Consider the following 10,093-nt stretch of genomic DNA (forward strand, 5'->3'; position numbering starts at 1 on the left):
TGTCCCTATGACTTGCCTTCTCAAGTAGGCTCCACCTATGCTATCTCAGAACAGAATGCCCTCGTGGATTAGTCTACTGACAGATTCAGAGCCATCTCGATCCGATCAGCTCTCTGTGGGTCGGCTTCTGAGTGCTGCTGTCCCAGTGACCGCCCCACGAGCCTTTGTGGGGACATTCCACACTGAAAGCACACCGTGGGACACCTTCCAGAGTTGCACGAAGCTGGAGGAAGCTTTCGGACTCGAACATGGTGTCACAACAGCCCAGAGTATTTCAGTGTTAGTCCCTCTAGCCCCTGACAACCACCAAAGCCACGTCGGTCACTGCCGAGAGTCAAAGGAAAATCTACATTGATGTGCCTGTCTCTGGCAGAAGGGGGTGGAACTGACGGGCACATTCTGGAGGCTAAATGGTGCCAGAGGCAGCCCCCTCACCTTCCCAAGGGACAGCTGTGTCCAGAGAGAGAAGAGGACCTGTCCTACCTACCTGGCCCCCAGAGTCTCTAGGCTTGGCACCAAGGGGTTAAACCTCTCCAAGATGCAGGAACTCTGTGTGTTTTATCTTGTTTAACTTTGAAAGAACATGTGTACACAGAGCATGTGTGCTTTTGATTTCATGGCTGTAATAACCATAAAAAGCAGAACGCCAGGCCATACCCAAGCCAGTCAGCTGCGTAGGAATTTTAGACCAACAACAAACAATACTTCTAGTAAAAAAAAAAATACAAAGTAAACAAGCCTATCCATCACTTATCTGTAGTTTTTGTCCATTAACCATTAACTCCTATATGGGGCCAAAGCCCTGGAGACTTCTGGCCATGGTCCAGAAGGAAGCATGGGAGCATTTTGATATCAGGTTAAGATCCTAATTTGGTTGTTGGCAGACTTCATGACCTTGCCCAAATTCCTTAACCTTTTGGTGTCACAGCGAGTTGCATTCAAATTCACTCAGGAGCTCATTTTCGGAAAAGTGAGTTGCACAGTCCCCGGATGTAACTGGCCATCAAAAGACTGTAGTTATTTCATGATTATAATTTTCCTAACCCTTTTCTCAGGGGCCTGTCCTGGTGAGGAAACACACATGTTGGTCATTGGAGATCCAGCTGGACCTGTTTATTTGGCCTGGGAAACCTTATCATGCATGCCCTTACCACCCCACCACCCCATCCCACCACAGCCAGAAAGGTCAAAGGCATGCTGTGTTGTGGGCTCAGGCAAGTGTTGCCGCCAACTAGGGGAGACCCAGGCCATGCAGTTGGTGGGAAGAGGGTTTAGAAAAAGAATACAAAATCACCATGTAGGGGACATTGGAAGGGGCCTGCCTTGGCTTGTTAGGTTTCTTAGTTTCGTAGCTAACCTACAGAGATGCTTGCTTCGTATCCATTCTTAATTTCAGAGAAGACTCTCTTTTGGTGGCAATATTTCTAGCTTTAAAAATGACAGACAGCCGGGCGATGGTGGCGCACGCCTTTAATCTCAGCACTCGGGAGGCAGAGGCAGGCGGATAGCTGTGAGTTCGAGACCAGCCTGGTCTACAAGAGCTAGTTCCAGGACAGGCTCCAAAGCCACAGAGAAACCCTGTCTCGAAAAACAAAAACAAAAAACAAACAAACAAAAAATGACAGACAGCTCACTATTCCAAGGTCTCTCACAGCTAGGCATGGCTGTGTGACCTGATCCTGGCCAAGGTGATGCCAGCTTCAGATAACCAGGAGTTCACAGCTATTCTTGGCTGTATAAGTTCAGGGACAGCCTTGGCTACAGAAAGCCTGGTCTCGGTAGTCACATGAAGCAAAACAAAACAAAAGGCCTGGCCTCACCTGGCACATTCCTCCTGCTCCTTTCCCCTTCTTTCTTGAAGTGAGGACGCTGTGGCGGTTGTCTCACCACCCAGGAGACAGAAGCTACATGTTAATACGGCTGATGAGAAAGACGGGAGAACTGGCAGCATTGTGGAGCCGCTACGGTTGTTCTGGATGGTTTCTAGAATTCTTAGGTGTGAAATATCAAGCCTTCCATTCTAGCCTGGAGTTTTTTTTGTTTTTGTTTGTTTGTTTTGACACACGGAGTCAAACACAGCTTTAACTGGACCAGCATCAGACTGGTGCTGGGTTCACATCCTGACTCTGACACTTTTGTGACTTTGGTCAACTGTGTGAGTCCACAAGTATGGTCCAGTAAACGTACAGCTGACAGACCAATAGACTGATCCACGGGAAGTGTGTGCGTACACATCCACATAGACTAACTTAACTTGTTTTGTGGAGCTACGGGAACAACTGTCTTTTGGATAAGTCACAGTCAGGTCTGTAGAAATATTGTGATATCATGGCATTTCTCCATTCTATAGTATCCCTGAAGTGTATAAACCTGACTTTTCTTGTAGGGCAACCGGACAGCTTCTCCACACAGGGAAGCCCTGGTGTGAAAGCATTTACCCAGTTAAATCTTTGCTCTCAAACACAACATCTACATAAAACTAGCACCCCACAACTTTATTGAGAGCACTCACTGATAAGAAAGGAGACCCAAACAGGAGACAGTATGTCTGCTCCAACAGCAGACTCAGGGAGGTGAAATCTACCGGCCCTTTGCTCTATCCTAACAATCTACTAATACTCTGTATTTACCCTTCACTTTGGTTTCAACTAACACAGGATCATAGCCCAGGAAATTAACTATTGATAAAGAAGAAAAGGCCTGAGTCACTAAAGCCAGCTTCAGAGAGAAAAATTCTCACTTGGGTACCCTTGCTGGAGTCAAAAACAAAGTCCCCAGAAGAGAGTCCATGTAACTCAACCAGCTAGCCGGTAAAGCAAATCAAGCTTAGATGCATTTGCATTAAATGTGTTAGCTGGCGCTGATGGAGAGAGAGAAGAACAGAAGCAGACTTGGGGCATGGAGGGAAAGAACAAAAATGATAAAACAGAACTAAGTAATAAAATAATGAAGCAAAGCTAACAAATGCCCTCTTTTTTCCAGCTGCCCAATTTAGCTAACGACAATAGCTGCAGTCACATTAAATGCAAGCTACAGGTGAGCAACGCACCGTTTTTGCATACACATATCAAATGGGCCCAGTTAAATCTGCATGTCTGGGAACTGCCTTGTTGTAAAGTTTATCAGGTTTCTGTTGTTGGTAGCTTGGTCCCGGACTCCTGTGATGACGTCTCTAGGCGAACCCCGGCACTAACTGTTACTAACTGTACCTGTGTCATTTGCTATCACCGAGGCTCTGTCCTCAGCAGAACTTCAAATGCTAAGGGTCTCTATGGCCTTTTCTAGTAAGTCACCGCTCCTGATGCATGTGTAACCCTGGGCAGTGTTGACAGCCTCTTCTTGGGACCACTTGAGAACATTCAGGCCCCCGTTTCTCACAACACCGGGGGAGAGAGAGCAGGCAGTCGGGGAAGTCACAGGTGGGATTTCCCTTCTGACCTTGGTGCGCAGGTCATCACAGCACACGCGCGAGAGGGAGCAGGAGAACGGCGGGTTTGGAGCCAGCTTGCTACACCATGAGACTGGGTCTCGCTAAGTCTTCACTAAGTCTCAGTTCTGGGGCTTAGTGGTGACTTCCCTTCTGAATTTCTGGGTTTTCATCAATAGAAATATGAGAAAAGAAAAAAGCCAGATCCCTCACAAGGATCTCAATAAGAGAAGAGGGAGGCAGAGGGAAGGGGAGGAAGGGAGGGGAGGGGGAGGCTGAAACCACCTACAGGGCACTGTGCAATTATTGAAAATATATACATTACTGTGTATAGAAAACTACAGAAAGAAATAAGACAGTGGCTAGCTAGATACTAAATGAAGTTGATCATACAGTGCTTGGCACATGATAATCAATGATGGCAATTATTATTCGGATGGATCCAATACTCTCCTAACACACCAGAATTGGTTCTGCGCACACCTGTGGCCCCAGCTTTGTTGGAAAACCCTTGAGAGAGAGAGAGAGAGACGCTGCCTCCAAGAACCAAGGCAGAAGGAGATAAGAGCACACCAGAACTCTCCTCTAGCCTCCTAATGTGCACACAAGTGCGCACCTCACCCCCCACACCGTGTACACATATACTACATCTATGCTAAATAAATAAATAAATAAATAAATAAATAAATAAATAAATAAATAAAACTGGGCCAGCAAGATGGCTTCTGCAGTTGAGGCAGTGTTGCCAAGCCTGCAGACCGGAGTTTGACCCCTGGGGCTCACACGGTGATGTGGGAAGAGACTCTGATGTGTCTTCTGATCTCCTTAATGCTGACTACATAGCTAATTTGAGGCCACCCTGGGCTACAAGGGACCCTATCTCAACAAGGAGGTTGGAGAGATGGCTAAGTTGTTAAGAGCATGGCTGCTCATGCAGAGGACCTGAGTTTGGTTTCCACACTGGGTAGCTCACGACTACCCATAGTTCCAATTCTAAAGATCTGACTCCCTCTTCTGCCAGTGTGGACATCTGTACTCATAGGGTGCACAGACAGACAACTGGCAGAATGCACAAACACAAATAAAAAATAAAAACCAACCAACCAAAACTAAGTAAGATACAGACAGTAGCCCAGGCCTGCTCAGGGTCAGGATCCCGACTGTTGCTGTCTTCAACACATCTTGTGCCTTTGGTCCGCCGCTAGTCGTCTCCTCTGGTAACAATGCCCACTTGTGGCGTATGTCCTAAAGAACCCAGCTGAGGCTTTCCACAACATTTGTTGGCTGTTTCCTTTAACAACCCATTAAGCCAATCCATTATCATTGTTGGTTGTTGCTGGAGATACAACCCAGGGCTTCATGCAAGTAAGGTGGGTATTCTTCCAACTAAACTACAGCCCAGGCCTTTCACAGTAAATTTTGTTGTTGTTGTTGTTGTTTCGAGACAGGGTTCCTCTGTATAAGTTTGGAACCTCTTCTGGAACTTGCTCTGTAGACCAGGCTGGCCTCAAGTTCACAGAGATCTGCCTGCCTCTGCCTCCCGAGTGCTGGGTTTAAGGACATGCAGCACTATTGAGCAGCCTAGAGTTCATTCTTTAATAAGTAAAAGGAATCTACTCTAAAATACCAATGAAAACACTAGGTAGAAAATCTGCACATTAGTGGCTTAGTCACTTATTCTCATCAAGGATTATAGGCTATGAGAATTATGGGCACTGGGGTTCCCAGCCTGGAGGGCGGAGGGTCTGTGCTTAAACAGACTGCATCCATGCACAGGACCATAATGCGACAGTAATAAAACACGGGCTAAAAGCAACAACAGGGAGGAAAGGGTTTGTTTGGCTTACACGTTCATGTCCAGGACTAAGGGAGGTCACAACAGGACCTGGAGCAGGAACCTGGGAGCAGGCACTGAAGGAAAAGCCATGGAGGGGTGCTGTCCTGGGCTTGCTCAACCTGCTGTCTTACTGCCTTTCTGGTTTATGGGGCTGGCAAGAAGTCTGCTCGATCTCTAAGGTGTTCTGATCTCTCATGAAGATAGCCATATGGCAGAGGCAAGGAAGGTGCGGTTTACGGAACTGAAGACTGAGCTTCAAGGAAATCCCTCCCTGTTCCTGGAACTGAAGACTTTGCTATGTCTAGACTCGTGCACACGTGGAGGTCGCTGCTGGAGAACCAACGGTCCTAGGACTGATATTGGGGTCTGAATCCACGTAGTAGGGTGGGAGGACAGATGATGCTCAAACCCTTGGCTTTGATTTAAAACTTCAGTGTGTGTGTGTGTGTGTGTGTGTGTGTGTGACACACACACACTGAACAAACATCTAGCCCCAACCATTCCCAGACAATGTGAATAGCAAGGAATCCATACTTGGACATTTAATGATGGAAGCACTCTGATGGCTCCATATTCTTGGGATACCCCTCCACAGTGCCTATTCTAGTCAAATGCTATCCACAATTTAAATGTTGCTTCAGATCTAATAAATATTACAATATTTCTGGTCTCTCCTCTCCATCCTCCCCTCAGCTCTTGGTTCCCACATTGTCCTGGACTTACCTTTTTCACTCTTGTGCCTTGCAACGGATTCTTTATCTTACTTGATGTACCCCATACAATGAAAACACTATGCACACACGTACCCTGCTGTATTTGAGAGACCAAGAGAAATAGCCATTTGACCCAACACAATTAACAGTGTGTATTTCCAACCTACAGCTGGATGCAACTGTGGTCATGGACCTTGAGGACATGGAGGGCCTGAGGCAGCCTCCTTCTGTCTCTTTAGATGCCTGAGAATGGAAACACTTATGGAGACCTCAGCCCAGAACTGTTTTGGAGAACGAGGAGGGAGAAAGAAAAGAACTGGTTTGTGCTCTGGGAAAAACACTCACACCTGCCAACTCAGGGCTCAAGGAAGGAGAGATACCCATGGGGCAGGAATCTCCCCTCTCTTGTCTGCAAGAAATCAAATCAAATCAAATCAAATCAAATCAAATCAACACCTCCTGTTACCATAAAAGTCTACAAGACCCTGGGGGCTCTTAGTAATCTTAGTCCAATGTCCTTCTTCCTAGAGTCCCAGCCTTCTAAGAAATATACATCCCAGTCAATTAAAACTATCTGTTCTGGAAAGGGAGAGGTGAGGGCTCAAAGTCTCCGGACGGCAAGAAAGGGGTCAAAGCCCAACCCTGGTAATGGTAGCACTCCACTAGCAGCCACTGGTGTGCCCTGGAAGGTGCCAGTCCGTGACACCCTCATTCCACATTCACGCTGTATGGTTGTGCTAACCAGTGTCACGCTAGCCCAGCAGTTTCATGGCCCAGAAGTTTGCTATCTCCTTCTTATCCATCCAGTGAGAATGTTCCTGGGGCAATGGGCATTTCCTCCACATGGGGACTTGGAGATCTGGGTCTTGTGCCTGCATGTTCTGGTAACAAAGATCTGTCCCACGGCTGAAGGGCAGGGGAGTGGAATCGGGAACCCAGGGTAGACTAGTCAATTTTCCAGCAACCCTTCCCCTGCGGCTATCATGGAAGGGGCATGTGAACTTTTGATGGACAGCTAGCCATCTCTTTCTAAATGTACTATCTTTTATCTCCATTGCCTTCGTCATGACTGTCATTCCATGGGTGAAAGCTCCAAAGCGTCAGGAACTTCCCCAAGGTCTGCAGCAATTTGCCTTTGAATGGAATCCAAGTCATTCGAAAATTCCCTGTGCTTACCACAGGTGTTCTGCCAGCACTCAGGGGTAGGTGCAGGAGGATTTCCACAAGGTCGAAACCACTCTGGTCTGTATAGTGAATTCCAGCTCAGCCAAGACCACAGAGTGAAACCAAACCCAAACAAGAGTAGTAATTGGTTCACACACCTGTGCTCACAGCCCTTGGGAGGTAGAGATAGGAGGGTCAGAAGTTCAAAGTCACTCTCAGCTGAGATAACTGAGTGTGAGCTGCATGCCTACCCATCCTTGTAAAAACAAAAACCTGGACTGGGGAGATGGCACCATCAGCAAAGAGCTTGCAGTGCCCTGTGAGGACCTGAGTTCGGGTCCTCAGTGCCCAGGTAAAAAGGTGTGGTATTGTGGGCCTATAATCCGGGTGCTGGGAGGCAGAGACAGGAGGATCCAGTCTAGCAGAATTGTCAGTCCACTTTGTCTCAAAAATAAAGTTGGGAATGATACAGGAAGCCATCCAGTGTGGACTTCTGGCATTTACACACATATGACCACATATAAGCATGTACCCACACACATACAGGCCCCCCCCACTGACATTTACACATGCATATCACACACACACACACACACACACACACACACACACACACACCTGAATCCTTACTCTCCAATTCTGAGAGTAAGTCAAGTCAATGATCGGCAGTTATGACGGGCCCTGGAATTAATGGATTTGCTTCGAGATTCATGATTCACAGTGCATGAATCAAAGTCAAGGGCGACCAGAGTCTGGAGGACGAGGGATTTGACATTTTCCCCAGAGTCTGTATACTCTGGTGCTAAGTGCAGTTTGGGAGCAGGCTGAGAACAAAGGGCCGGGTGTGCCAGGGGCAGTTCACCCTTTCAAATGCTTTTCTTAGGAACACCAGCGAGAAATCTGTGTGGTTGGAGTTTAGAAAGCTATAAATGCACGAAAAGTGCAAAGAAAGTGAAGTGAACGGACAATCTAGAGACAACCAGCTTACCATGGGGTGGGGTGGGGGGGTTGGGGAGCGGGATCAGACTCTGTCTTTGCAAACTTCTTCTTCTTCTTCTTCTTCTTCTTCTTCTTCTTCTTCTTCTTCTTCTTCTTCTTCCTCTTCCTCTTCCTCTTCTCCTCTTCCTCTTCCTCCTCCTCCTTCTTCTAAAAACAGACTCCACACACCATTCCAACCCAGTCTAGCTGCTATCAAGGCGATTCCAACTGGTGCTCTCTCTCCTCTCTCTTCCCTCTTTTCCCTCTTTCTCTCTCTCCTCTTTCTCCACCCTCTTTTCCCCCTCTCACTTTTTTCCCTTTCTTTCTTCTCTCTCTCTCCCTCTTTTCCCCTCTCCTCCACTCTCTCTCTTACTTTGAGACAGGGTCTTGTGAGTGGAACTCTGGCTGACCCCGAACCCACGGTGTCACCCAGACTGGCTTCAAGCTACTGGCAGGCCCTCTTCTGTCTACTCAGTGCTCGAATCCCCCACGCCTGGCTCCGCTTCAGCAGACAGAACATAGTTTATTTGAAAATTCTCCAATAGTTGACACTTAGCTTGTTTTCCACTTTTCCTGTGACCCTAAGCACCCCATGATGGCTTTGGACCTAACAATTGAGTCAAATGGCCTACATGGGCCCCTTTCAAGTATGATGTATTTTCTGCCAGAAAAGTGGAGGAACCCCTGTAGATCTAGCTGTGAAAAGGCAAATTTCAAATTGAGCTTGTGATTTTTTAAGAGTTATTTTATTATTTGTGTGTGTGTGTGTGTGTGTGTGTGTGTGTGTGTGTAAGTGTAGGGGAGGCCAGAAGAGGGCGGATCCCCTGGAGTTGGGTGGGGCTACAGGTGTGTGTGTACTGCCCAACGTGGATGCTGGGAGTGGAACTCCAATCCTCAGGAAGAGCAGCAAGAATTCTTAACTCTTTTTTTTTTAAACTTTTATCTGCATTTATTTCATGTTGAATTTATGTTTTTGTTTCTTCAAGTTTCTTCTGGGATATCTTTTTCTTCTGTGCAGCCTCCTCTTCTGGCTTTGGAACAATCTGTTCCTTTTCAGTGAGGATCATCTCCATGTGGCAGGGGGAGCTCAAGTATGGGTTAATCCAGCCGTGAGCTCTGTAAATTCGTCGGCGCATCTTAGGTGCTTTGTTCACCTGGATGTGCTCAATGACCAGAGAGTCCACATCTAAACCCTTCAGATCAGCATTGCTCTCTGCATTTTTCAGCATGTGCAGCAAAAATTCTGCACTCTTTTTTGGCCTCCAACCCTGTGTCCAGCCCCACTGTTTGGCCTGGGCGCACCTACCGACTCCACCATTGTACCATCGGAACGGCACACACTGCTTCTTCAAAGTGGCATCTTTCAGATACTTGGTGGCTTTCTGGATATGCATACCCTTGATGGCCTGGGCCGTTTCATGGGTGTTCTTAAAGTTTGATCCTCTTGATTTGCAAGATTTTGTAGGGTTTTCTGGGTCAAGAGAGTAGTGAACCATCTTCACGGGTCACCTCTGGCCGCTTACAGGAAGAGGAACTCTTAACTCTTAACTGAGTCAACTCTCCAGTGTGTAATTTCACTCATTAAAAATAAAATGCTTATTTTTATTTTTATTTACTAGGTCTGCTCCAAAAACATCCACAAATTGTGTATGTATGTATGTATGTATGTATGTATGTATGTATGTATCTATCTATCTATCCATCCATATCTTTATGTTCAATCTTCATTACAGCTATCTATATCTGCATCTAATCTATATGTCCATAGGGAGAGGGTTGGTTATCTTTGGTTACTAAAGGACGGACATCCCAGATTGCCCTTCCTTTCGGGATGCCTGTGAGTTCAGAGTTTTGTATCTGGGAACTTTGGAGAGAATGCCCACTTGTTTGGAGATAGTCACAGTCTGAAAGTATTAAGGGAAAATTTCCAGAAATAACAACCTGTAGATGTCCAATTCTGCGCCTACCTGAGCA

At 46.7% G+C, this 10,093-nt stretch overlaps 1 protein-coding gene across 1 annotated transcript; it reads right to left on the reverse strand.

Moving 5' to 3' along the window:
- Positions 1-9,102: 9,102 nt before the first annotated feature.
- Positions 9,103-9,615, reverse strand: LOC126509712 (60S ribosomal protein L17-like; the record flags this gene model as incomplete). Its single annotated transcript, XM_050155785.1, has 1 exon — positions 9,103-9,615. A coding segment is annotated over exon 1 (513 nt), but the record flags the coding sequence as incomplete, so codon positions are not given.
- Positions 9,616-10,093: the final 478 nt, after the last annotated feature.

The sequence above is a fragment of the Alexandromys fortis genome, unplaced genomic scaffold (assembly GCF_014885135.2).
Source record: "Alexandromys fortis isolate MF-2015 unplaced genomic scaffold, M_Fortis_MF-2015_v1.1 scaffold_26, whole genome shotgun sequence".
Lineage (NCBI taxonomy): Eukaryota > Metazoa > Chordata > Mammalia > Rodentia > Cricetidae > Alexandromys > Alexandromys fortis.